The sequence below is a fragment of the Pan paniscus genome, chromosome 15 (genome assembly GCF_029289425.2).
Source record: "Pan paniscus chromosome 15, NHGRI_mPanPan1-v2.0_pri, whole genome shotgun sequence".
NCBI lineage: Eukaryota > Metazoa > Chordata > Mammalia > Primates > Hominidae > Pan > Pan paniscus.
The window spans coordinates 78,446,504-78,474,033 of NC_073264.2; the positions used below are offsets into that span (position 1 = coordinate 78,446,504).

The 27,530-nt window shown below is 41.9% G+C and overlaps 2 protein-coding genes across 4 annotated transcripts in view; one reads left to right on the top strand and one right to left on the bottom strand.

The window, feature by feature from the left end:
- Positions 1–14,739, bottom strand: part of TMED8 (transmembrane p24 trafficking protein family member 8) — a 42,353-nt gene extending 27,614 nt beyond the window's left edge. For both annotated transcript variants that reach the window (XM_003808866.5, XM_008960977.4), the window contains exon 1: positions 14,316–14,739. In XM_003808866.5, coding sequence (XP_003808914.2) covers positions 14,316–14,739 — 424 coding nt within the window. The remainder of the gene's footprint in view (positions 1–14,315) is intronic.
- The window catches only part of SAMD15 (sterile alpha motif domain containing 15), a 33,901-nt gene continuing 20,861 nt past the window's right edge, over positions 14,491–27,530 (top strand). Inside the window, exons 1-2 of one of the 2 annotated variants that reach the window (XM_003808869.6) lie at positions 14,491–16,490; positions 17,786–17,884. In XM_003808869.6, the coding sequence (XP_003808917.2) occupies positions 14,799–16,490; positions 17,786–17,884 (1,791 nt within the window). In that variant the 5' untranslated portion in view covers positions 14,491–14,798. The remainder of the gene's footprint in view (positions 16,491–17,785; positions 17,885–27,530) is intronic. The other variant, XM_055097316.1, reaches the window with a different exon arrangement.

A 27,530-nucleotide genomic window follows, 5' to 3' on the forward strand; every position in this document is an offset into this window, starting at 1 on the left:
TCCCTATCAATAATAAGCTTGAATGTAAATGGATTAAGTTCTCCAATTAGAAGACACTGAGTGGGTGAAAGGATTAAAAAAAACTAAGATCCAACCTATATGCTGCCCACAAGAGACTCATTTTAGCTTTAAGAACACATACAGGCTGAAAGTGGAAGAATTGAAAAAGATATTCCATGTAAACAGTAACCAAGAAAGAGCAGAGGTGGCTGTACTTAGACAAAATAAAGTCTAAAAACTGTCACACAAAACAAAGAAGGCCATTATTTGATGATAAACGGGTCAAGCCATCAAGAGGACATAACAATTATAAATACATATGCACTCAACATCAGAGCACCTAAAGGTATAAACCAAATTTTAATAGACGTGAAGGGGGAAAATAAATAGCAATATAAGAATAGTAGGGGACCTCAATATCCCATTTTCAACAATGGATAGATCAACTAGACAGAAAAGTAATAAGGAAATACTAGACTTGAACTACACTTAGGACCAAATGGGCCCAACAGACATATACAGAATTTTCCATACAACAGTAGCAGAATACACATTCTTCTCCATTGCATATGTAACATTCTCCAGAATAGATCAGATGTTAGGCCACAAAACAAGTCTTAACAAATTTATAACTGAAATCATAACAAGTATTATTTCCAACCACAATGGTAAAAAAACTAGAAATCAGTAACAGGGAATTCAGGGAAAAATCACAAAGATGTGGAAATTAAACAACCTGCTCCTGAACAACCAATAGATTAGAGAAGAAATCAAAAGAGAAAACACGTATCTTGAGACAAAAGAGAATGGAAATATAACATACTAAAACCTAGGGGATGCAACGAAAGCAAAAGCAGTTCTAAGAAGAATGTTGATAGCAATACATTCTTACATTAAAAAAGAAGAGGCCAGGCATGGTGGCTCAGGCCTGTAATCCCAGTACTTTGGGAAGCTGAGACAGGAGGATCACTTGAGTTCCAGGCTGCAGTGAGCCATAATCATGCCACTGCACTCCAGCCTGGGTGACAGAGTCAGACCCAGTCTCTAAAATAATAATCATAATAATAATATCTCAAATAAATAACCTAACATTATTCCTCTTTTTTTTTTTTAATGTTGCCTAGGCTGTACTCAAACTCCTGGGCTCAAGCATTCCTCCTGCCTCAGTCTCCTGAGTTGCTAGGATTCAGGTGCATGCCACCACAGCTGGCTCATTACTTTTTAAACTGGCATACTTGACTGTGTGGATGTACACCATACTCATGTCCCTACTGATAGACATCAGGGTTATTTCCAGTCTATTAATATTGCAAACTGTGCTACAATGCCTTGTGCATATTTCATATTTTTGCTAGTGTATCTTTGGGATAGATTCCTGAGAGTGGAATTTCTGAACCAAATTCTCCACAAGGATCATCTATTTTACATTCACTGCATCAATATATGAGTGCCCGTTTCCCCACACCTGGCACATCAGAGTATGTTGTCAAACTGTTAGAAAATTGGCAGAACTTGGTATGTGAAGAATAGTATATTAATTTTAATTTGCACTTCTCTTATCTTTTAATGCATTAGACCACTTTCTTTTTTTTCTTCTTCTTCTTTTCTTTGAGACAGGATCTTGCTCTATCACCCAGGCTGGAGTGTAGTGTTGTGATCACAGCTCACTGCAGCCTTGACCTCTAGGGCTCAAGTGTAGTTTTGCAATCACAGCTCACTGCAGCCTTAACCTCTCAAGTAGCTCCTAGCTACTCAGGAGGCTGAGGCTAGGACCACAGGCATGCATCACCACATCTGGCTAATTTTTAAATTTTTCTGTAGAGACAGGGTTTCCCTATGACACCCAGGCTGGTCTCAAACTCCTAGGCTCAAGCAATCCTCCCACACGGGCCATCCATAGTGTTAGGATTACAGGCATGAGCCATGATTTTTTTTTAAGATGGGGTCTCACTGTGTTGCCCAGGCTGAAGTCTGGTGGCATAATCAGAGCTCACTGCAGCCTCAAACTCTTGGGCTCAAGTGATCCTCCTGCCTCAGCCTCCCAAGTAGCTGAGAATACAGGCACCCTCACCACTCCCAGCTTGCATTTTGTTATTTAAGCCTTTTTTTACTTCATTTCTATAGGACAAGTCCCCAGAACTGAAAAACCTTGTCAAGGTCTACACATTAACACTTTTATACACATTGCCCAATTTCTCTCCAAAATTCACTTCTACTAGAAGTGGATATCCGAGTGTAACCATTTCCCCACATTCTCACTAACACTAGATATAATCATTCCTTATAACTGCTGCCTTTCTATAGATAGAACACGATGAAACACTACTGTTTTAATTTGTCATCCTTTAATAGCTCATATGGCTGAAACAAGCTCTTTTATGCATAAAAATCAGTTGCCTTTTTTGTTGTTTAATAAGGGAATTCTGACCACACATACTACTTAACCTACCTTTTCCACTCAACAATGAAATTTATCCATTTAAAGCAGCCCACTGAATCTCCTTCAGATATCACTCAGCCAAATATTTTGCCAAAATCAAAATATACTATATATACAGCAACCACATGAAAAAGGGAAATTTGAGTTAATGACTTTGCCTAAATTCAACAGAACTTTACTGGACCCCTGCTATATGTCAGGCAGTATATTCCATGTAGGGAATATACAGTTAAATTAGACATGATTTGTGCCCTCAAGGAACTCAGCCTAGTGAGGAAGATAAACTCATAAACAGACAGTTGTAATATAAGTGTGGTATCCTTTAGGATAGAATTATGCACTAGATGTCACAGAGACACATATAGTTAACTAATTTAGGGAATAAAAGTATCAAAGGAGGTTTCCTGAAAGAGATGACAATTGCACTGAATTCAAAAATGACCAGGACTTGGCCAAGTCAAGTGGAAAAGGGTACTGCAGGCAAAGGAGGCTGAATGAACAAAACCAAGAACACAAAAAAATACCACTGTGGCAGCTCAGTGTGGCTGGAGGCCACTGCACCAATGCAGAGAGATGAGCTGAGAGCCACAGGTCCCAGTGATTTAGCTTGATACTTAACCAAATTCCTAATAAGTGCCTGGCCACATCCTAGGTACTGGAGAGAATATCCAAAGAAGACACAGTTCTGGCTCTCATGATGCTTTCAATCTAGCAGGAAAAAGTGTGTGAAGGTCCTTTGTCCCAAAGGTGATGAATAATTTTAAGCTAGTAAATGACATGGTCAAACCTGTATTTTTTTGGTACAATTCTATGGCAGCCATAGGTAGGATGGATTTTACGAGATCAGATAGGAGGCCTCTGCAGAAGTCCATGAGAGAGAGAAATGACCTAACTAGTAATGAAAGACTAGAAAGGCTATAATTAGAAAATAATTAGATAGTCAAATGTGTTTTTAGTTCGCCCATGCTGGCTCCTAGCAACACTTATTTTCTTTACATTCAAATGACATATTCTACTGAAAATCTGCATCAAGTTTAATGGTCTCCAAATTCTGGATTATACTCTTTCCCTTCAGGATAACTAGGTATGTCTATTTCTAGTCCCCGACATCCCTCAAAGATGGTGCACAAGTATATTTGCAAGTTATTTCAGGACCCCAGACGTAGCAGTCATCTGTCAATCTTCTGGCTTTCAAAAATACTCAACCTTTTCCTCCTTGGGGAGAACTGTCACTGACAACAGTACTCGGTGGAAGTCAAAATGGAAGATCCTTCTCTTCGCAGTACCAGGAAGTCAGGGAACAAGCACATAACCTAAAATATTCCCACCTGGAAAAGGTGAAACAGGAGTGGGACAAACGAGAGACAGAATTCATCTAGTGGCAGCCAAACAGCCAAGTTGTTCTTGCTGCTTAGCCTCTGGAGTCCTCCAGCCTTCTAACAATTTAGTGAGCCTCCTTTTTCCTTCTAATAAATCCTCTTTCTGCTTAAGACAGCCAGAATTAACTTATATGGCTTGTAAAAAGAACTCTGACCAAAATTCCTGGATAGAATTTCACTGGGTCCAGAAATCTGAACTTAATTAAAGTACCTAGCTATTCTACCTTTATTCTGATCATCTTTATTATAACCAAGACTCAGTGGTCACTTACTATATGTCAATTATTTTCTAAGTTTTTTGTAGGCATCATCATATTGAATAGTCACTGAATTGCACTGAATTATAGAACCACTGAAGTTGATGCTATCATTACTCCCTTTCTATAGTTTAAGAAATTGAAGCTCGGAGAAATCATGATGCCCAAGATGACCAGCAAATACAAATAGAAGTGATATGCACTCAGGCAATCCAAGATCAAAGTCAGCATTCTTACTAACTACATTATACACTGACTCTTTTAAAAATATTTTCTAGGCTGGGCGCAGTGGCTTATACCTGTAACTCCAGCACTTTGGGAGCCCGAGGCAGGCAGATGGCTTGAGGTCAGGAGTTCCAGAGCAGCCTGGCCAACATGGTAAAACCCCGTCTCTACTAAAAATACAAAATTAGCCAGGCATGGTGGTGTGTGTCTAATCCCAGCTACTTGGGAGGCTGGGGCAGGAGAATCGCTTGAACCTGGGAGGCAGAGGTTGCAGTGAGCCGAGATCACACCACTGCACTCCAGCCTGGGTGACAGAGCAAGACTCTGTCTAAAAATAAAAATTTAAAAAAAAACAACTTTTTAAATCTTTTCTATTGTGAAATATAACACAAATGTAGAAGAGTACACAAAAGTGTATACCTCAATAATCACAAACACCACCCAGGCCAAGAAATAGAACACTTCTAACACTCCAGAAGCACCACTCATGACCTTCCCAATCATTACCTGATCCTTTCCTCCTTAAGGTAAGAAAACCACTATCCCAACTATGGACATTATTTCCTTGCTTTCTTTATAGCTGGGCCACCTAAGTAAGCATTCCTAAACACTGTTGCTTCACTGGGCCTGTTTTCTGAATTCCATGTAAAGGAAAATGAAAAAGAATGTTTTCTTTTGGGTCTTGCTTATTTCAGTCATTATTTTGATTGATGCATCCATCAAAATCTGCATCAAAAGATGCACCCATGTAATTGTAGGTAGGTTTGTTAACTTTTTTTTTTTTTCTGAGACAGAATCTCACTCTTGTTCCCCAGACTGGAGTGCAATGGTGCAATCTCGGCTCACTGCAACCTCCACCTCCTCGCTTCAAGCGATTCTCCTGCCTCAGCCTCCTGAGCAGCTGGGACTACAGGCGCCCACCACCACACCCAACTAATTTTTGTATTTTTAGTAGAGACGGGGTTTCACCATGTTGGCCAGGTTGGTCTCAAAATCCTGAGCCTTCAGGTGATCTGCCTTCCTCAGCCTCCCAAAGTACTGGGATTACAGGCATGAGCCACCGCACCCAGCCAGTTTGTTCACTGTCATTGCTGTACATTATTCCATGAATCCACCATGAGCTATCTATCTATTGTTGATGATACTTCAGGTTAACTCCAGTTTGGGGCTATTATGAATAATGCTGCTATGAATATTCTTGTGTCTTGGCTACAGTGCATGCATTTATGTTGGATATAAATGTCAGAATGGAAACAGTTAAGTCATAGAAATTTGAATGTTAAATTTCAGTAGATAATGCCGAACTATTTTCTAAAGGGGTTGTACCAAATATAATGCTACCAGCATTGTAGCATCATTTTCATTACTCTGGACCTTCTCTGACTGACACTTGGTCATGTTAAAATTTTTTGGGGGGGCCATTCTGGTAGATGTATGCTAATTTAGTTTGTATTTCACTGATGACTCGTATTTCTTGGCCATTTAAAAATCTTCTTTTGTGAAGTGCCTCTCCAAGTCTCTTGCCAATTTTATTACTGGATTGTCCTTTTTATTATTTATTTATTTATTTATTTTTGAGACGGAGTCTCACTCTGTCACCCAAGTTGGAGTGCAGTGGCATGGTCTCGGCTCACTGCAACCTCCGCCTCCTGGGTTCAAGAGATTCTTCGGCCTCAGCCTCCCTAGTAGCTGGGACTACAGGCACGTGCCACCACACCCAGCTAATTTTTGTATTTTAGTAGAGACAGGGTTTCACCATATTGGCCAGGCTGTTCTCGAACTCCTGACCTCATGATCCGCCCACCTCAGCCTCCCAAAGTGCTGGGATTACAGGCAAGAGCCACCAAGCCCAGTCCCTTTCTATTATTTATAGGAGTTTTAGATACAAACCTTTTGTCAGGTATATGTATTATAATTACCTGCTTCCACTCTGTGACATGACTTTTCCCATTTAATGGTAGCCTTTGATGAACCAAAGTACTTTTGTGTACTCAAAATTTATCAAATTTGCCTTCCTTAGTCTTTGTATGTCCTGTCTAAGATGTCTTTCACTATATTGAGATCCAAAAATATTCTCCCATATCCTATAGGTAGGTGCTTATGTATTACCTTTCACATACTGTTCTATAATCTACCGAGTTGATTTTTTGTGTATGATGTGTGAGGTAAAGATTACGTTTCTTTACTTTCCTTTCTCTTAGAATATTCAATTGTCCCAGAAACATTTACCTTCCCTTACCCACTGCTCTATGTTAACAATCTTTGTTGCAAAGCAAGTGTCCGTATAAACATGTTTCTAAGCTTTTGATTCTATTCCTAGAGCCTGACTACTCTTTAAAAACTTTAAAATAAGTCTTGATGTTGGATGGAACAAATCTTTCCCTGTTGTTCTTATTCAAGAGTGTCTTTGCTATTTGTGGCCTTCTATTTCTATATGTATTTTAGAACCAGCTTGTCAAAGCCACCCAAAAATCCCAATTCATGAACTTAGCTGTTTCTGAAGCTGAGTTGCACTCCCTGCAACGACTTTTAGGGCATGGCCTTTCATGGCCCTAACCCAAAGGAAATGGAGTTCACCAGGCTCCCCCTTACTTGATGGGTCCTGAACACTAATCCATTTCCTGTTACTTTAGTTCAAAGAGGCACTTTTCATGACCTTGTCACTCAGCTTCCCCACTCAGGAATCCAGCATGTACCCTCAGGAGACAAAAGAGCCCCAAAATAGACTCTTGTCCTTGGATCGCTATAGCTCTCACATGGATCACAGCTAGGTAATTCTTCATGATCTTTCTATCTCTCCAGTATCTTCCAGCAGATGTTTATATTTCACCCATATTTTCTAATTGTCCCCAATGAGAGATAATTACCTAGTCTGCTATTACTGAAAACAGAAATCCATATTGCCTATTTACCCATATCAATCTGAATATACCTTAGTGAATAAAATAAAAACAAAAATAGTTCTGCCCTCTGCCGGGCACAGTGGCTCATGCCTGTAAGGGAGGCGGAGGCGGGAGGGCCGAGGCGGGCAGATCACAAGGTCAGGAGTTCGAGACCAACCTGGCCAGCATGGTGAAACCCCATCTCTACTAAAAATACAAAAATTAGCCAGGCGTGGTGGCACAAGCCTGTAATCCCAGCTACTCGGGAGGCTGAGGCAGGAGAATCGCTTGAACCCAGAAGGCGGAGGTTGCAGTGAGCCGAGATCACACCACTGCACTCCAGTCAAGGCGACAGAGCGAGACTCCGTCTCAAAAAAAAAAAAAAAAAAATTCTGCCCTCTCTCTGTCATTGATTAATAATATCAGTTTATCTACTATGTCTATCCCCCTTTGGCTTATCCTGTCCTTTGGATCGTAACGAAGACTTCAAAAAGGTTAAATTTTTAGACAGAAATGAAACTAGCAAAAAAATAATGAAAGACAGTAGTGGATTTAAAGAATAACATAAAATTAATCTCTAAGGAGACTTATAACCTTTATTTTATAAAAAATTCACTGAGAGAAAAAGGTCTAGAAAATGTCAGTTCCTGATGAGCAGAAACAGAATACAGACCTATAGAAAGGCTCTTATTTAGGATATAGACATAGTGAAGTCTCATGCCAAGTTTGTGTGTGTGTCTATCTATGTACACATATATTTATATATTTTAAAGACTATTTTTATTATTTCTGAATAATTTATCCACATTATTCAAAATCCAAAAAGCATATAAGTATACAGTGAAAAATTTCCTCCCATGTCAGTCCCTACCTCCAAAAGCAATCAATGTTATTTGGTTTTGTGTAGTCTTCCAAAGATGTTTTATGCATATAAAAAAAAAGTGTGTGTGTGTGTGTGTGTGTATACTTTTTCACTTTTTTACACAAAAAATGGGCATGCTTAGACGTGGTGGTGCATGCCTGTAATCCCAGCTACTTGGGAGGCTGATGCAGGAGAATCGCTTGAACCCGGGAGGCGGAGGTTGCAGTGAGCTAAGATCACGCCATTGCACTCCAGCCTGGGCAACAGAGCGAGACTCTGCCTCAGAAAAAAAAAAAGGTGGGGGGGAGCATGCTGGACATACTACTGTGTACTTTGTTCTTTCCACTTATATCTCAAAGACCTTTCCATAACTGCACATGAAAAGCTTCCTCATTCTTTTCTACAACTGATTAGTATTTCATTGGGTGAATATTCCATAATGTATGACCATTACAAACAATGCCATAATAACCTTGTATCTATGTCATTAAACAGGAGAATAAATAAATCTATAATTCCTGGAAAGAATGAGTCAAAGGGGCATATATTGTAATTCTGATGGATATTGACAAGTTGCCCTCCATAGAATCTGTACCAATTTACAATCTCATTAGCAAGGCATGAGAGTGTCTGCTTCTGCACACCGACCAACAAAGTGAGTTAGCAAACTACCAAGTGTAGTTAGGATTTCCAATTTCCTTATTATGAGTTAGGTTGAGCATTTTTCACATGGTAAGCACCACTTCTCATAGCATTTTAACAACTTAATGTATACTGGAAAAAAAATATGCTTTTGATTTTTTTTCTTTCCATCTCATAAGGAGTTGAGCTTTTGATTTTTAACTTTAAAGGAATGCCCTAAATTATTTTTAATTTTAAAGAATGCCCTAAATTACATAAGAACTACTGGTAAAACAACTTATAATTGGATTCAGAGAGGCAGGAAGTAAGAAAAGGAGAAAGAAAAACATAACTTTATTTCCAGAAGTATAAAGTGTGGGAGATGCAGCGCTGTTTCAGTGAGAGAGAATTATGAGCACAGCCTTTTAGGTTTCCTGAAGTTCTCCAGTGAAATTTAAGCCACTATGCAGAAGAAAAAGCCAATTTTCCTATAGTATAGCTTTCATTATATTAGCCAAATATAAGCTAATTCTGAAAGTATTCCTAGAAGAGATGAGAGAAATCAGGCCAGACTTTGCAAATTTAGATGGTATGTGGGGAAATGTTTTTTATTTTTAAAAATATGTATTCTAGTATATATTAAGAAAAATGGATATATCAAACTAGTAATATCGTAGGTATTATTTAGAATGCAACTTTTAAGTATCAATTAAAATGTCAATTAAATGTCAATGTCAAGAAAAAATAGTAAATAACTAATACTGTAACAGTATTCTCCAGTGTGGCAAAGTCATTACCATGGTTCCTCAGTGGCCGAAATCTCGGAAACAATGAACGGAGGAGGAAAAATGGAAGCTTAACAATAACTTAATTTATCATTGATGGCCACTAAAGCAAAGGTGAGAGAGAAAAAAGGAACTTCCTTAAAATAACTTATTTTATATTTGACAACTTTTTAAATGTGCATTTTCTTTCTACATTACCAAAGGGTCTGGTTTCAGACATTCTGATCATGCTAGGGATTCAAACTTACTGTGTACTTCGTACTTTCCCTACAAGGAGAACCAAAAAGCAGGTTTTTTTCAAAAGCATTTGAATATCAGGTCAGGGTTCTTTAGAACAGGCCTCAGAGGATTTCCCCCTCAGTAAACAGGCTGCAAAGAGATAATTAGCCTGTCATTTTAGATTCCAGTGCAGAAGAACTAAAAGCAGGCTATGTGGTTACAGCAGACTCAAGAGGCTTAAACGAAAACAAATTAAGTGAGTTTATGTTCCAACCAAATCTAGTGACCATGTGATCCAATTTCTCTTCAGCCCTTGAGTGGGACATGCTCCTGAGAGGTCACTCAGATTGTGCACCTTTGGTTATACTGTTTAGACTGAATCACGACATGAATAATCAACTATCTGACTAATCGACTATCTGGACACTAAAAACACAACCACTGTAAGAAAAAGAAAGCCACAGGCAGACAAAATGTTAACATTTTGACATAAAACCACAATAGAAAACTAAAAAACATCAAGGCTGTTTGTCATAGACTCCCTATTATTCTTACCATTCAACATGGTAGCCACCAAATTTTGAATTTTAATTCATGCACATTGAAATAGCCACAGATATTATATATATATATATATATATATATATATATATATATATTTTTTTTTTTTTTTTTTTTTTTTTTTTGAGACAGCGTCTCCCTCTGTCGCCCAGGCTGGAGTGCAGTGGTGCAATCTCGGCTCACTGCAACCTCTGCCTCCTGGGTTCAAGTGACTCTCCTGCCTCAGCCTCCTGAGTAGCTGGGACAGATATGACATATTTTCATCACTGCAAAAAAACTTATTGTAATATTCTAACTTCTACCTTAGAACCATGAACAAGTTTACCTGACCTGTTTCCATCCTCAACATCTAAATGTATTGATAGCTCTGGGGGTCATACACACCAAACTAAGTTCTACTGCTGACTTCAGCATCACAATAGAGTTTTATTTTCCTTTAAACTTAAAAAAACAAAAACAAAAACAAAAAAACCTGCCTTTAAGTGATGCAACAAGTATGCCTCAGAGAGTTTCATAATTAAAGAATGATTTATCTCTCCTCTGGGGAACTGAAGAACCCAGGTGCCTCAAATAAAAGACTATTAAAAACAATTACAATGCATAAAACAATAAGAACACCATGACCACTGGAGAGCTTAGTTCATAAGAACATAAATCCTTTCCTTCCTTTTCACCAAAACCTCAGCTAACAAACATGAAGACACTCAATAGGTATTCTCTGCAGAGAACACTTTTAAAAAACAAGTTATGGTTATTCTGGATAATGACACATTCCTGCTTTGAAGGAATAAGATACACCGAAAAACCAAAACCCTTAACTCAACAATACCTGATATGGCTTGGATGTTTGTCCCCTCCAAATCTCACGCTGAAATGTGATTTCCAATGTTAGAGGTGAGGTCTGGTGGGAGGTGACTGGATCGTGGAGATGAATCCCTCATGAATGATTTGGCATCATCCTCTTGATGATAAGTGAGTTCTCACTCAGTTAGTTCACCTGAGATATGGTTGTTTAAAAGAGTCTGGGACCTCCTCCCGTCTCTCTCTCTCTCACTCCCAACTCTCGCCATGTGACATACCTGCTCCCCCTTTCAGTATGATTCTAAGCTTCTTGAGGCCCTCACCAGAAACAGATACCAACACCACACTTCCTGTACACCCTGCAATACCATGAGCCAATTAAAACTCTTTTCTTATAAATTACTCGGTCTCAGGTATTCCAAATGGACTAACAGAACACCTGAATATCCAATTCCATTTCTTACTGCTGTTTTCTCTCTGAAAGGGTGAGAGAAATCTCATTAAATTTCATTCTTTCTTAGAGCTCTATTGCTTACTCATTGTATCATTTTCTAGAGGAAGATGGCAGAAGGATCCAATCAAACAAATTCCAAGTTTAAAGCAGTTTTTTGGGGTTCACGCCCAAGCCTCTGGTCCAGGCCAAATAAAATATTTCCACACTGCTTTGGAAGCCCAGCTTAACTCTAACACAGCGTTCCCAAAAGCAGCACCACTGACATCTGGAGCCAGATACCTCCTTGTTATGGGGATTGCCCTGTGCCTTGCACGATGTTTAGCAAACATCCCTAGCCTATCCTCACTAGATGTCAGCAATAGCTGCCACCAGTTGTGACGAGTAAAAATGTTTCCAAACATTGCCATGCCCTGGGGATACAAAATCGTACCTGGTTGAGAACCATTGCTCTAACCCAAGGAACATTCTTGGTTATCTCAACCCTAATTCTTCACATTCATTAGATGCTCATCCAAATCTCTGCATTCAGACTTTCTCTCACCATCAAACTCAGCAAATATTTGCAAAACCTCTAAAACACAACATCAAGGGCTCTAGATAAATAAACAAGCAAGAGAGATTCCGTTCCTAACTCCAAGCAGGTTTCTTAGTAGATAAAGAATTGTAATAAAAGACGCCCAATTATATAATGTTTTGAATTGTTAATTGTTTCTCCCTGAAATGGATCTCTCATCTCATCAAACTGAAAACACCTTGAGGACAAAGACCATAACCTGTCTGCGAGTACCAATACTTGATTCATGGCCAATAAAAACAAACAATTATAGGCTTCATCATAACAAGATGACAATTTCATCCAGACAGTAAAAACTTGCGCTAACTTGAACAGGTAAGTTAACCTTTCTCAGCTGTAGTTTGTTCCTCTGTAAAATGGGAAGAAAATGATTGTTGACCTGACTAAATCAGAAAATATAAGTAAATTTTTTTCCACCTCTGGCACAGAATAAGCATTCAATATCTGTAGGTTATCATTACTATTATTTTATTAGCAACAAATCCTACCTCAAGAGGAAGAGCTTGCTCTGGGCTACTATAATAAACCCCTACATGACATTTAAAAAAAAAAAAAAAACTATCACCCTGCATTCTGAGGGTAAGAGGAAGGAAAGTAAGCATGTCTACCAATGTCCTGGGAGGAAGTGAATGCAGGAATGAATTAGATGTCAGGAGGAAAAAAAAACACACTCATCTATCTAAAACGCGTGGGTATGTTTGCCATAAACACATGAGAACCTAAAGGGGAAGTAAAAACATGCTTAATTTGTAAATACTGGCGCATGCAAGGGACAAGTGTTACAAGACTTACCTTTCTGTGTTTACTTGCTTAGTCTTTTAGACATTATGCTTAGAATTTCTACTGCTACGTTAAATATATGCCAACGATTTTTAATTTAATACAAAGCAGAGTTCGTAAGAAAAAAAGGCAAAATTTGTCAGGTGTTTTAAAGTAAAAGAATATAAAGTCATGGGAAAGAGCTGGGTGAGTTGTGTGTGTGTTTGAATAAGGCAGCATTATGAGAGGGAAGATACTTGGGATCGGAGTACAAGACAGAAAAAGGCACCATGTTGGAAGCCATACATCCAAGAACACCTCTGGCGGCACAGGAAGTTCAACTGAACAAAAAGAGACCTTACTGTCACAATGGTTGAGACGAGTATAGTGTGTACCATGGGCTATACACCAAATGCCTTAGACAAAGCAGCTCAAGTAATCCTCACAATAATCCTATGAGGCAGATATTTTTAGTAATCACATTTTACAGATGAGGAAACTGAGGTTTCAGACTCCAATCCAGGCACCCTGGCTCCACAGTAGTGCCTCAACCATTATACTTTATGGTGTCTATTTTAATTTCAGACCTAGAAAATTAATTTATATTTGCTACTTAAATAAGACCAGTTCTCTCCCCTCTACCCTTTCGTATTTCAAAAGAGCATCCTTTCAGTTGCATCGTGTGTGGCGTTCAGGAGGCTGAAAGAAGAAAGTGTGATGGATGGACTCTTTTGTCTTCGGACACTGAAATAATACACACAGAGGAACTCGCGTTAGTAGAAATGGAGACGTCGTCCTGGACAAGAAGAGGATGAGGGTCTTGAGAATGAGGGAGGTAGGCCAAATTTTTAATTCCTGCTCTTGCTTTGGCTACTGTGTTCAAGCAAAAGACCCCAGACACTACCTATTTCAACTCTGCTTTTCATTTTTCCCACTCTGAGCGATGGAGAGGATGGCAGCAAGGCCAGGGGGCCTATGTGCAGGAAGGCTAGGGCGAGGTGGGCTTCTGGCAGAGGAAGGCAAGGCTGCCAACCCGGGTGGGGGCCGAGAGGCGCGTGGTAAGGCTGGGGCAGGGGACTGAGATGGGGATAGGGTGGGGAGCCAGAAGCAGGGGGCGGCGAGGCCAGTAGGGTTCGGGTCGGCAGTCTAGATGTGATTAGCAGACGGAGGTGGGACCCGAACCCCGGGTGAAGCTGAAACTGAAGCTGAAGAGGCACCAGGGGCAGAGCCACCCTGTCACTACCATTTGGGCAGATCTCAGAAAGGAAGCGGGGCAGGAATCAAGGCATTTCGAAACAGGAGTGAGTAGAAAATAACCTCGAGCCCAGGGCCCGGGTGGTGGCAGCGGCGGGGAAGGGGCCCCGCGCGCGAAGGGGCTGCCGAGGTGGGTCCGCTCCGCGGGGAAGCCCAGGACAGAGCGCGGCGGAGGCTCGCGCCGTGGTGCGGGGCCCTGAGGCCGGGCGGCACCCACCCGCCAGCGCCCGGGCCTTGCGTACCTGAGGCGGCCGCCTGGCTCCCCTCCACTCCCTGGCAGTCCCCGACGCCGCCAGCCGACCCTGGGCGGGCTGTGGGGCTCCAGGAGCCCGGCCCCTCAGCCGCCTGCAGGTCAGACATCTGCAGCCCGCGCACGGAGCTCTCCGCTGCCAGCCGCGCGTGGCTCCGGAAACAGCCGAAGGCCGAGCGAGCGCCGAGCACAGCCGAGCGCAGCCTGCAGGCCGGAAGAAGCGGCGCGGCGGCCGCTTGAAAAGCTAGCTGACCCAGGGGCGGCCACAGGAGCTCTGGCCCGCTGAGACTGGCGATGAGGCCGCAGGGAGGGTTACTGCGTGCTTCTGACAGACGATTTTTAAAGTCAGGGCTTGAAAGAACAAACAAAACCTGGGGAAGAGTCAGGAAGACACTGCCGGAAATCGTGGTATCCATAGAGACGCTATCGGAAGTTGGGGTTGCTAGGAAGCCGCGGCGCGTCTGCTAAGCTGCAAATGGCTGAAGTCCCGGAGGATTATGATTCCGGCCCAGATGAAGATGGAGAGCCGGAGCCTGAGAGGCCTGAACTGCCTGGACTTCATAAATTGTATGAAAATGCCGAACCAGACACCATGGCAAAGGCAGACTCGAAGCTACCAGCAGAGATTTACCAAGAGCCACAGCCAGAGACCGAGGAAGAGGACTTCAAAGAGGGGGAGCCAGAGAGTGCTAAGAACGTGCAGCTGAAACCTGGCGGGACGTCCCAGGAAGGAATTGCCAAGGAGTCCAAGAGAGTCGTACCAAGCGAAACTGAACCAGGGACACACCAAGAGGTAAAGTCGGAAACATCCAGAGAGATGGGAGAGTTTTTCAAAGATTTGGAGGCCCCTATGGATGAAACGCATAAAGAGTCAGACCTAGAGCCACCAGAGGAGGCTAAACCAAATGTTACAGAGGATGTGTTCCTAGAGTCAGCTATGGAAACAGATCCAGATCCAGTGCCACCAACGGAAACCATGTCTGAGGTTTCGGGGGCCACAGTCAGAGAGATAAATTTAGAATTACTAGAGGAGGAGACTGAACCGGGGGTTCCAGAGGAATCACTTAGAGTGCAACATGAAGAGACAGGTCTAGAGCCTCCAGAGCAGACCAAACCAGATTTTCCAAGTGAGAAACTAGGAGAATCACTTGAAGAGACAGATCTTCAGCCACCAAAGATGACCAAACCAGAGATTCCAGAGGAGACACAAAGAGAGTCAACTGAGAAGAAAAGGACAGAGCCACCCGAGCAGGCTAGACTGGAATTTCCGGAGAAGGAACCAAGAAAGTCTAGTGAGGAGGCAGGTCTAGAGCCTCCAGAAGAGACTCAACCAGAGGTTCCAGAGGAGATGCAAAGAAAGGCAACTGAGGAGAAAGGGACAGAACTACCTGAGCAGACTAAACCAGACTTTCCAGACCACAAGCCAAGAAAGTCTACTGATGAGAACGTTCCTGAGCCACTAGAAGAGATCAAATTAGAGTTTCCTGAGGAAGAATCAAGAAAACCAAATGAGGAAACAATTCTAGAACAATCAGAAATGATGAAACCAGAAAGTCCAGAAGAGATAAGAAAGTCAAATGAGGAAAAAAATCCACAGCCACCAGAGGAGACTGGTCCAGTGCTACCACAGGAGATCAACCCACAAGTTGAAGAGAAAACACAAACAAAGCCAACTGAGGAGAAAATTCTAGAGTTACCAGATGAAACCAAACCGAGAGAGACACATGTAGAATTTTCCAAGGAAGAAAGGCCAGAACCAATAAAGTCTAAGTATTCTGTAAGAAACGATGAGCTAGAGCACCGTGAGCCTAAAAGAGGAAAGTTGTCACTAAGTGACGAATTTAGAAAAGAATATTACGCATTAGGATCTCTCAGAGAAAGTGAAGAATCAATTGGTACACATGATGAGTTTCTGCAACCACTCCAAAAATTGCTTAATGTCAGTGAAGAATGCTCATACTCAGATCCGTCAGAGTCTCAGACAGAATTAAGTGAGTTCGTTCATGAAAAGGAAGTTGTAGATTTGTCCCAAGAGTTGAAGGAACGGGTCTCTGAAGATGACAAAACCCAGCCAGAAAAAGGGACTGAGTTACAATTTGAGCATCTTAATTGGGATCCAGAGGAAGTTGCAGAGTGGATTAGCCAGCTAGGCTTCCCTCAATACAAGGTATACAAAAATAAGATGTTTTGAAATCACATGCTGTCATCCGTCTACTTCTTATTCCTTCTAACCTGGCCTGAGCTCTTACCTCTTTACCGGAAGGAGTATCAAAAAGTCCTGGACTGTGGTAGAGGTAACTTGGATTTTAATTTTGGCCTTGCCACTGATGTATATTTGTATTTTGGGAGAGGAAGGGAGGGTCACATCGGTTTGTTTTTCCTCTTCCAGTGATTACACTTCTCTGCAATCCTTGAATAAAAGACCAAGAAGAGTATATAGACCTCCTTTCTTTTTTTTTTTTTTTTTTTTTTTTTTTTGAGACACAATCTCACTCTTGCCAAGGTTGGAGTGCAGTGACACGATCTCGGCTCACTGCAAGCTCCACCTTCCCCAGGTTCACGCCATTCTCCTGCCTCAACCTCCTGAGTAGCTGGGACTGGGACTACAGGCGCCCGCCACCATGCCTGGCTAATTTTTTGTATTTTTAGTAGAGACGGGGTTTCACTGTGTTAGCCAGGATGGTCTCCATCTCCTGACCTCGTGATCCGCCAGCCTCAGCCTCCCAAAGTGCTGGGATTACAGGCGTGAGCCACCGTGCCCGGCCTTAGACCTCCTTTCATAGAAAACTGTATTTTTAAGTAGATTTTGTTCAAGGTAGGCTTTTTGGTACTTTGTCAAGTTGTTTTAGTGGCAGCTCCCTTGCTCTGAACTTGTGCTATTACTTTTTAAAGTGTCTGCCCCAAATATGTCACCTGTATCATGAGCACTTAAGTGTATTAATTCAAGTTAGCCAGTTAACCAAAACTAGTTTTAGTAAAAAGACAGTGTAAACCTCTTGTTTCACTGATGCCAACTAGGTTTAAGGCTACCACAAAACAATACAAGATCTGAAACCTTTTGTACCTACTATACTTGCAAATGTAATTGAGACATGAAGAAGCACTGGTTGTACCATGCCCAAAAAAACAGTTAAAGAGCAGTGTAAAATTTAATAAAGAGCTTACATGGAAAAATTGTGCCATTATTGGGATAGAAAGTAAATTTAAGCTACTCAGGAGGCTGGTGCAGGAGGACTGCTTGAGTCCAGGAGTTCAAGGCTGCAGTGAGCTATGACTGCGGCACTGCACTCCCGCCTGGATGACAGAGTGAGACCCTGTCTCTAAAAAAGAAAAAACAAAAGAAAATAATATTTTTTTCTCAGGGTAGAACAAACATGACTTCTTCCCTTCCTCCCCCTTCCCTCCCTTTCTTCCTTCTATTTGCAGTACATTTTTTAAGTGATGTCCTTGTTGTATTGACAGGAGTGTTTTATCACAAACTTCATCAGTGGCCGAAAACTCATTCACGTCAACTGCTCAAACCTCCCTCAAATGGGGATAACAAACTTTGAGGACATGAAGGTGAGTTGTGTCCAAAGTTTCCCTACAGAGCACTGTTAACAGTGCCACCATCTGTCTCAAACCAACCTTTTTTTCCTCCAGCCTGGCCTCCCACTTCTGTCAATGGTGTCATCATAATTCCAGTTCCTCAGGCTCACGGTGGTTGCCTCCTCTTTCTCCTTTGATCCCCATAAATATTCCAAGAACTGTCCATTGCTCCTGTGGGACTTACACCGTCTGGCTTTCTTCATTCCCACTTTTCAGACCTTATGGCCTAATGCCTAGAACACCACAGTGGCCTCCCGCTTTTAGCCTGTCTCAATGGACCCTTTGGATTCAAGGGCCCTGCTTTTATGCTCTCACTTTCCACCTACTTATGTACTATTCAAAAACCTTCTTTGGATCCCTTCTGCTTACCAAGATAGTCTCCACTCCCTAGTTTAGAATTTAGGGCCCTCCACAAGTTCTCTCCCCTACCACTCCTCCACATGAATTTTGTGCTCCAGCCTACCACCAGGTCTAACTCACACCTTCGCAAACCTGCCTGGTGCATTCTTCTCTCTATATCTTTGCTCAGTTCCCCCATCCTTTGTATTACTAATATGAATCTTAATCATCCTTCAAGACCAATTCCTCATTTGCATCTCCCCAAGAAGTCTTTTGTAACATTCCCAGCCCACAGTAGCCCCCATCCCAAGTTCTCATGACATTTCGTGTCTCTGACACCCATTTGGCACTTATATAACACCATATGTATTTTGCCTGCTTTGCTGCCTAACTTTGAAACAAGCTACATTAACCACTCTGAGCATCAATTTTCTAAAATCTCCAGCACCAACAGTTCATGATTATTCTCCTTTGCATAACAGTACCCTCCATTTGTAGTGCTTTGCAATTTACAAAGCATCACAAACAATCTCACGTGTAACCTCTCCTTTAGCACCCCACCCCAATAACCCTCCAAGAATGGACAGTTCTTGGCATAACCATGGTTTTGCTCAGCACACCCATGCCCAGAAATGTACCACCTCAGTGGTTTCCAAACTTGGGTCGTCTTCAGAATCAAATGAGATTTTTTGAAAAAGATACATTCCTAGGCTTCATCCTCCAGAGATTTTGATTCATTAGGGCTGGGTAGGCCCTGGAATCTCTTCCCTAGATGACTCTTCAACAGGCCTTATAACCCTGTAATTCCATAAGTCATATGGTTTAGAAATAAGAAAACTACACTTGTTAATACCTGAGTCCTTTTACTAGCAAGAAGATATAACAAAACTTTTAAAATTATTAAACATATAGTCCTAACTGAGCGTTTACTTTCTTAAATTCTGCTAATAGCTATGCTTTGCTGAGAGCTTACTGTGTTTGGGGCCTCTTATATGTATTATTTCACTAATTCCCATTTTATAGAAAACTGGGGCCCAGAAAGGTGAAACAACTTAACAAGCTACTCAGATAATACGTTTTTTCTGTTTTTTGTCTTTGTTTTTGTTTTTTTTGAGACAGGGTCTCGCTCTGTCACCCAGGCTGGAGTGCAGTGGTGTAACCTTGGCTCACTTCAACCTCCATCTCCTGGGTTTAAGCGATTCTCCTGCCTCAGCCTCCCAAGTAGCTGGGACTACAGGTGTGCGCCACTATGCCCAGCTAATTTTTTCTTCTTGTTGTTTTTTTGGGGTTTTTTTTTTTTGAGACAGAGTCTCACTCTGTTGCCCAGGCTGGAGTGCAGTGGCACGATCTCAGCTCATTGCAACCTCCACCTCCCGGGTTCAAGCGATTTTCCTGCCTCAGCCTCCCGAGTAGCTGGGACTACAGGCGCGTGCCACCACGCCCAGCTAATTTTTGTATTTTTAGTAGAGATGGGGTTTCACCGTGTTAGCCAGGATGGTCTTGATTTCTTGACCTCGTGCTCTGCCTGCCTTGGCCTCTCAAAGTGCTGGGACTACAGGCGTGAGCCACCACGCCTAGCCTAATTTTTGTATTTTTAATAGAGACAGGGTTTCATGATATTGGCCAGGCTGGTCTCAAACTCCTGACCTTAAGTGATCTGCCAGCCTTGGCCTCCCAGAAGTGCTGGGATTATAGGCATGAGCCACCACGCCCGACTTATATTCAGATAACAAGTTTAAGAGCCAGGATTTAAGTCCATTTTGTGTGACTTCCCAGTCCATGTTCTATTTAACTGTATTGCCTAAGTGAACATTTTTGTTACCATAAACTTCCATGTACTATAAACATTATGATGTGGAAATGATCCTTTATTTTATTTATTTTTTTTGAGACAGAGTCTTGCTCTATCACCCAGGCTGGAGTGCAGTGGCTCGATTTCAGCTCACAGCAACCTCCGCCTCCCAGGTTCAAATAATCCTCCTGCCTCAGCCTCCCAAGTAGTTGGGATTACAGGCACGTGCCACCATGTCTGGCTAATTTTTGTATTTTTAGTGGAGCCGGGGTTTCACCATGTTGGCCAGCTGGTCTCAACCTCGTGACCTCAGGTGATCCACCCGCCTCAGCCTCCCAAAGTGCTGGGATTATAGGCATGAACCATGCCCGGCCTGGATCATTTATTATATACTTGTATTTCCAACCATGCCCTCACTTAACTACCAAGTACTGCCAGATAAATATCTTGTTCTTTTTATGTTCAAAGATGATACAGCTGTTTTTATGAACTCTAATTTCTACTTAAGGTATAATGAATTTTCTAGATAAAAATAAGGAACAGGCTGCTCTGCCTATGGAGCAGCCATAGTCCTTGACTTTCTTAATAAACTTGCTTTCGCTTAAAAAAAAAAATAATAATAAGGAACAGAATTAGCAAAATAGTAACCTGTCAAATTCCTGGAACATTTAAGTACCAAGAATTTCAGCTTTTTATCATGAGAAGGCATTTTTAAGAGTCAGACAATTCATTCAGCTCCCTTGGCATTCTAATTCCAAAAGTACAATATCAACATGCAGTAATAAAAATTCTAATTATAGTTTTTCTTATCTTGCGAGACACAAGCGGTTTTAAAAATCTTCTGAAATCCTCAAGAGTAAATGACAAACCCAGTGGTCTGTCCTTTTATCTAAGAAATTTGAATAAACAAACTTTGAGATACTCATTATCACAGTCACCTCAGACAAATGTGGCCTTCCCTTGAGGTCACTAGAGTAACATAAAGACCAAGACATTCAAAGGTTACGTTAGATAAGCTTTGCTTGACACTTAGACCCACATGAAAAAGCTGATTATGGCCAGGCCTGGTGGCTCACGCCTGTAATCCCAGCACTTTGGGAGGCCAAGGCAGGTGGATCACCTGAGGTTGGCAGTTCGCCTGGCCAACATGGTGAAACTTCTTCTCTACTAAAAATACAAAATACAAAAATTAGCTAGGCATGTTGCATGCCTGTAGTCCTAGCTACTTGGGAGGCTGAAGCAGGCGAATAGCTTAAACCTGGGAGGCGGAGGTTATAGTGAGCCAAGATCGTGCTCTCCATGAACTGCACTCCAGCCTGGGTGACAGAGCAAGACTCAGTCTCAAAAAAAAAAAAAAACCCTGATTATGCTCTAAGACACAGGGTAACTTCTAGGAGGTCATACATGCTGTAGCTGTCTTCCTTACTGATATACACAGCTTTTAAAATGTCTCCATTGTACTTACAGCGCCTAGTTCACCCACAATTTATCCCATAACAACAGTTAAATAGTATAGTTATCTTTTTCATGCTGAGTCTCCCATATCATCATTTATGGACTTGTGGGAGAATAGAAGGAAGGAAGAGCGAGCAGATTGCTTGAGAGTGTGGAATTCTGGACATGCTGCTAAGAATCTGAACAACATTGCCACTGTGCACCTCCTATACAAGCCTTGCAGTTAATTTATGGCCATTTTCTGTTATCTTCTCAGCCCTTCTATGTTTAATTGGAACTCTTCTGTAAGGAATTCTTCTACATTTAATTGTCCCCTCTCTCCCATTTTTTAATCCATTCAGTCATTGATATTAGTATGGACTTTGTATATTTATTTTTGGGGTTATAACCCAGTTCTATTGCTATTTATTTTGTTGCTCAAATTGTGCCATCTTTCACCATTGGGAGCTCTTTTAAATTGGCTCCTGTGGCCTTTTGACATGTCCTCCCTTTTTTTTTAAAGCATCTCCTTACCTTCTGGCAATATAAGTTGCTTCAGACTCATATTTTTCCTGCTGCAGCCCCAGAATCAGCCATGTTTCTAAGGAGCCCTGGTTGATTTTATCAGAGGATGGTATTTAGAAACCAAGATGTGGACACTAGTTGTGCTTGTTGCTACTGAGTGTCACTGCTTCTATGCACTCTTAACAGAAAGATCTAGGAAATAAATGTATATATACTAACCCATATGTACACAAATATCTATCTTATTTCTGTATCTATCTCTATATATACATATGTATTAAAATAAGCATGGGGGCTGGGCGTGGTGGCTCATGCCTGTAATGCCAGCACTTTGGGAGGCTCAGGCGGGTGGATCACCTGAGGTCAGGAGTTCAAGACCACCTGACCAACATGGTGAAACCCTGTCTCTACTAAAATACAAAAAATTAGCCGGGCCTGGTTGTGCGCACCTGTAATCCCAGCTACTAGGGAGGCAGAGGCAGGAGAATCCCTTGAACCCGGAAGGCAGAGGTTGCAGTGAGCTGAGATCATACCACTGCACTCTAGCCCGGATGACAGAGTGAAACTCCATCTCAAAAAAAAGATTGAGCTCTCTGATATCTCTAGTCTAACATCACAGAGTTCATTCTAGCCTTCCTTCCCATCCTTCCTATCCCCAACCCCACTTGCCTTTTTTTTTCTTTTTTTTTCTTTTTTTTTTTTGAGATAGAGTCTCACTCTGTCACCCAGGCTGGAGTGCAATGGCGCGATCTCGGCTCATTGCAACCTCTGCCTCCCAGGTTCAAGCAATTCTTCTGCCTCAGCCTCCCGAGTAGCTGGGATTACAGGCGCCCACCACTGTACCTGGCCAATTTTTTTGTATTTTTAGTAGAGACGGGGTTTCGCCATGTTGGCCAGGCTGGTTTCAAACTCCTGACCTCAGGTGATCCGACTGTCTTGGCCTCCCAAAGTGCTGGGATTATACCCCCTTGCCTGTTTATAACTACTTTTTCTGACATTGAGAAACTTGGCTCTCCTTATATGTAAATATGTTTCCCTATGAAAAACAGATTTACCAAATAGAGTTCAGTGTTTGTGTACAGCTGTTTCTGTCTTTAGCCTTACAGTATCTAGACAAAGCACTGTTTTCTTAAAGTTACAGGTCAGCACCTTTCTTCCCCACCCCCTTCAGTGAGATTATGTCTTACTCTATAATACAGTTAGATTCATTTGTCCACAGCCTTTATTCCACCCCAACATCCTGGATTTTTTTTTTCTTTTTTGAGGCAAGGTCTTGCTCTGTCACCCAGGATGGCGTGCAGTGGTGCAATCTCAGCTCAGTGCAACCTCCACCTCCCGGGCTCAAATAATCCTCCCACTTCAGCCTCCCGGGTAGCTGGGACTACAGCCACATGCCACCACACCCGTCTAATTTTTTGTACTTTTGAGGGGACAGAGACGGGGTTTCACCATATTGCCCAGGCTGGTCTTAAACTCCTGAGCTCAAGCAATCCACCCACCTTGGCCTCTCAAAGTGCTGGGATTACAGGCATGAACCACTGCGCCTGGCCTCTCTTCCTGGCTTTTTAAAAGTTTGCATGCAGTAAAACCATTCTTTGTTGTGTGTAGTTCTGTGGGTTTTGACAAATGCATGCACTCATGTATCCACCACCAAAGAACCATACAGAACAATTCTGTCACTCTAGAATTTCCCTCTGCAGTCAGCCCATCCCTTTACCGTAATCCCTAATCTGTTTTTGATGTCACATAAGTGGACTCAAATAATGCACATTCTCTGGGTCCGGCTTCCTTTCCTTAGCAAAATGCATTTAAGATTAATCCATGTTGTTAGATGAATTAACAAACAGATGTTAAGGAGACCATACATCTGCTTTAATAATGCTGGTATAGGCTGGCTGCAGTGGCTTGGACCTGTAATCTCAGCTACTCCAGAGGCTGAGGTGGGAGGAATGCCTGAGCCCAGGAGTTTGAGGCTGCAGTGAGCTATGGTCATGCCACTGCACTCCAGCCTGGGCAACAGAGGGAGACCTCATCTCTGAAATAATAATAATAATAGTGGCATAGATGGTTCATATTTTAACCACAACAATTATGTCTTTGTCTTTAGGTTTAGATCATATAAATTATAGATTCCAATTATACAAATATGCATAGTTACATACTATGAGGTAATAACCAATACACAATAAATTGGTGATGAAGCAAAACCATCAGTAGTTTACAAATAAAAGAACAGCAGCCTTTGAAAACAATGATCAACACAAGTTACAATGATAATATAGTAATAATTGTCTTCTTGAAAACCACAGGCATTGCAGGTAACTGGTTGAGGCCATGTGAAGTAGGTGTTCTGCCGTGATGCCACGCACTGAGTATAAGCTACCACCTTAGAATGTAGGATTATGAATCCTTAGAAAACTAATCATCCTCACAAATACCTATTTCCAATAATCCTTACTAACTCAAGTAATTTGCCAGTAAGTTGCTCTAAGTCATAGGCAAAAATAAAGTCTACTGCTTGTCGTTTGTTCATCAGAACTAGAGAGGCCGGGCACAGTAGCTCGCACCTATAATCCCGGCACTTTGGGAGGCTGAGGTAGGAGGATCGCTTGAGCCTAGGAATTCGAGACCAGCCTGGGCAATATAGTGAAACCCCAGCTCTATAAAAAATATTTTAAAAGTTAGCCAGGTGTGGTGGCACATACTTGTAGTCCCAGCTACTCAGCATGCTGAGGTGGGAGGATCACTTGAACCCAGGAGGTCAAGGCTGCAGTGAGCTATGATCATGCCACTGCACACCAGCCTGATTGACAGAGCGAGACCCTGTCTCAAAAAGAATAATAACTAAAGAAAGAAATTGCAGTTTTAGTTCAATCTTTCACCTGTCAGAGGACTTCTTGTTTCATTGATGAATTTCAGACACACTTTTAAAAATCACTGAATAGGAGGAGAGATAGTCAGATTATATTTATTGATTTCAGTGCTAAGTGTAATGAATTGCTTTTTTTATGAAATTATTATTTTTATTAAGAAACCCCTAAGCACCAAGAGCCATAAAAAAACCCGTATCATTTGCTGTTATAGCCCACAGAGGGAATATGAGTAGATTATATATATATACTCCCTTCCCAAAACAAAGAAAAATTCCAAAAACACATGAATGTGGCTGAGCAGCTGGCTGACACCTGTAATCTTAGCACTTTGGAGGCTGAGGTAGGAGGATCACTTGAATCCAGGAGTTTGAGACCAGCTGGGGAACATGGCAAAACCCCATCTCTACCAAAAAAAAAAGCAGGGTATGTTGTCATGCATCTGTTGTCCCAGCTACTTGGGAGGCCGAGGCAGGAAGATGGCTTGAGCCTAGGAGTTCAAGGCTGCAGAGAGCTATGATCACAGCACTGTACTCCAGCCTGCATGACAGAGCAAGACCTTCCTGTCTTGATAAATAAATACACACGAATGTGTAGGGAACACTTTTAATTTCTGCATTACAATACTGTGCAAAACAGTAGTGAACCCTTTCAGCCCACAGTGGGCACACAGCTCTTTTTGTTAATAATGTGTATATGACTGCAGTGTACCTCCTGGGAATACAATCTGTGAACCTTAGGGAATTTGTGAAATAACCTTTTCTATTCAGGGCATTGGAAAGGAGAATCAGGGTACTTGCTTTGGCAGCACATATACTAAAAGAGAATCAGGGTGAGATGCCTACCAAACAAGGTGCACACGTAGAAGCATGCATCACAAACAAGAAGTCTTAGAAGCCACCTGTTCGTGTGTGTGTGTGTGTGTGTGTGTGTGTGTGTGTGTTTGCTTTTGGAGACAGGTCTGTTACCCAGGCCGCAGTGCAGTGGCATGATCATGGCTCCTCACTGCAGTCTCAAACTCCTGGGCTCAAAGGATCCTCCTACTTCAGCCTCCCAAGTAGCTGGGACTACAGGCATGCAACTTCACAACTGGCTTTTTTTTTTCTGTAGCAATTTGTTTTTTTTGTTTGTTTGTTTTTTGAGATGGAATCTCTCTGCATCACCCAGGTTGGAGTGCAGTGGTGCGATCTCAGCTCACTGGAACCTCTGCCTCCCAGGTTCAAGCGACTCTCCTGCCTCAACCTCCCGAGTAGCTGGGACTACAGGCGTGCACCACCACGTCCAGCTAATTTTTGTAATTTTAGTAGAGACAGGATTTTGCCATGTTGGCCAGGTTGGTCTCGAACTCCTGACCTCAGGTGATCCACCTGCCTCGGCCTCCCAGAGACATAAGCCACCTCACCTGGCCTTTGTAGTAACTTGGATCTCAGTTCTTAGAAGCCCCAACTGATAAAGATCTCAATTAGAATTCTCACTGGACAACTCAGGAGGCTGAGGCAGGAGGATGGCTTGAACCCAGTTGTTCAAGGCTATAGTACACTATAATTGTGCTTTTGCATATCCACTGCACTCCAGCCTGGGTAACACAGCAAGACCCCATCTCTAAAATAAAACAAAACAAAACAAAAAACAAAAACAAACAAACAAAAAAAACAGAATCCTTACTCAGAATGCCAAGGCAACTATACCCATAAATCATCTCTAGAGTCAACAAAACCAGTTCAAGTAAGATCTGAGAAACATGGCATCTTGCCTATCTAAAAGGCATTGCTAATGGGCAGTTTTATATCAGGTTTAGCATTGTCTGTGGCACAAATTTTACAGTCTTATAACTCTGACCAGTAGCTTTAAATTAAAAAAAAACAAAAACAAAAGTCCATTCCAAATACCCTTTGGCTGTGTTCTAGCAGCAATTCCATGGACTGTCGTCTCATCCAGAGGCAGAATATGAATTCAAACAGTGGTATTATAACTGACCTAGGATTAAAACTAGAATTTGAAAAGGCAATCACAATTTTTTTTTTTTTTTTTTTTTTTTTTTTTTTTGAGACAGAGTCTCTCTCTGTCACCTAGGCGGGAGTAGAGTGGTGCGATCTTGGCTCACTGCAGCCTCCGCCTCCCAGGTTCAAGTGATTCTCCTGCCTCAGCCTCCCAAGTAGCTAGGATTACAGGAGCATGCCACCACACCTGGCTAATTTTTGTATTTTTAGTAGAGATGGGGTTTCACCATGTTAGCGAGGATGGTCTCGATCTCCTGACCTCGTGATCTGCCTGTCTCGGCCTCCCAAAGTGCTGGGATTACAGGCGTGGCATGAGCCACGGCCCGGCCAGCAATCACAATTTAAGCTAGGATATCAAGTGGCATGGTGCTCAATGAATACAAATTTTGTTTTACAGATGCTGAAAATTGTGGCAAAAGATATTTTAGAATACACAAGTATAAGTACTAATAAAACAGCTCGAACTTTAATGTCTGCTTTTTAGTGTTTGAGTTTTTTAGTTAAACAAATGAGGTAACTATTTGTTATGATTTTTTTTTTTTTTTTGATGGAGTTTTGCTCTTGTTGCCCAGGCTGGAGTGCAATGGCATGATCTTGGCTCACTGCAACCTCCATCTCCCAGGTTCAAGCAATTCTTCTGCCTCAGTCTCCTGGGTAGC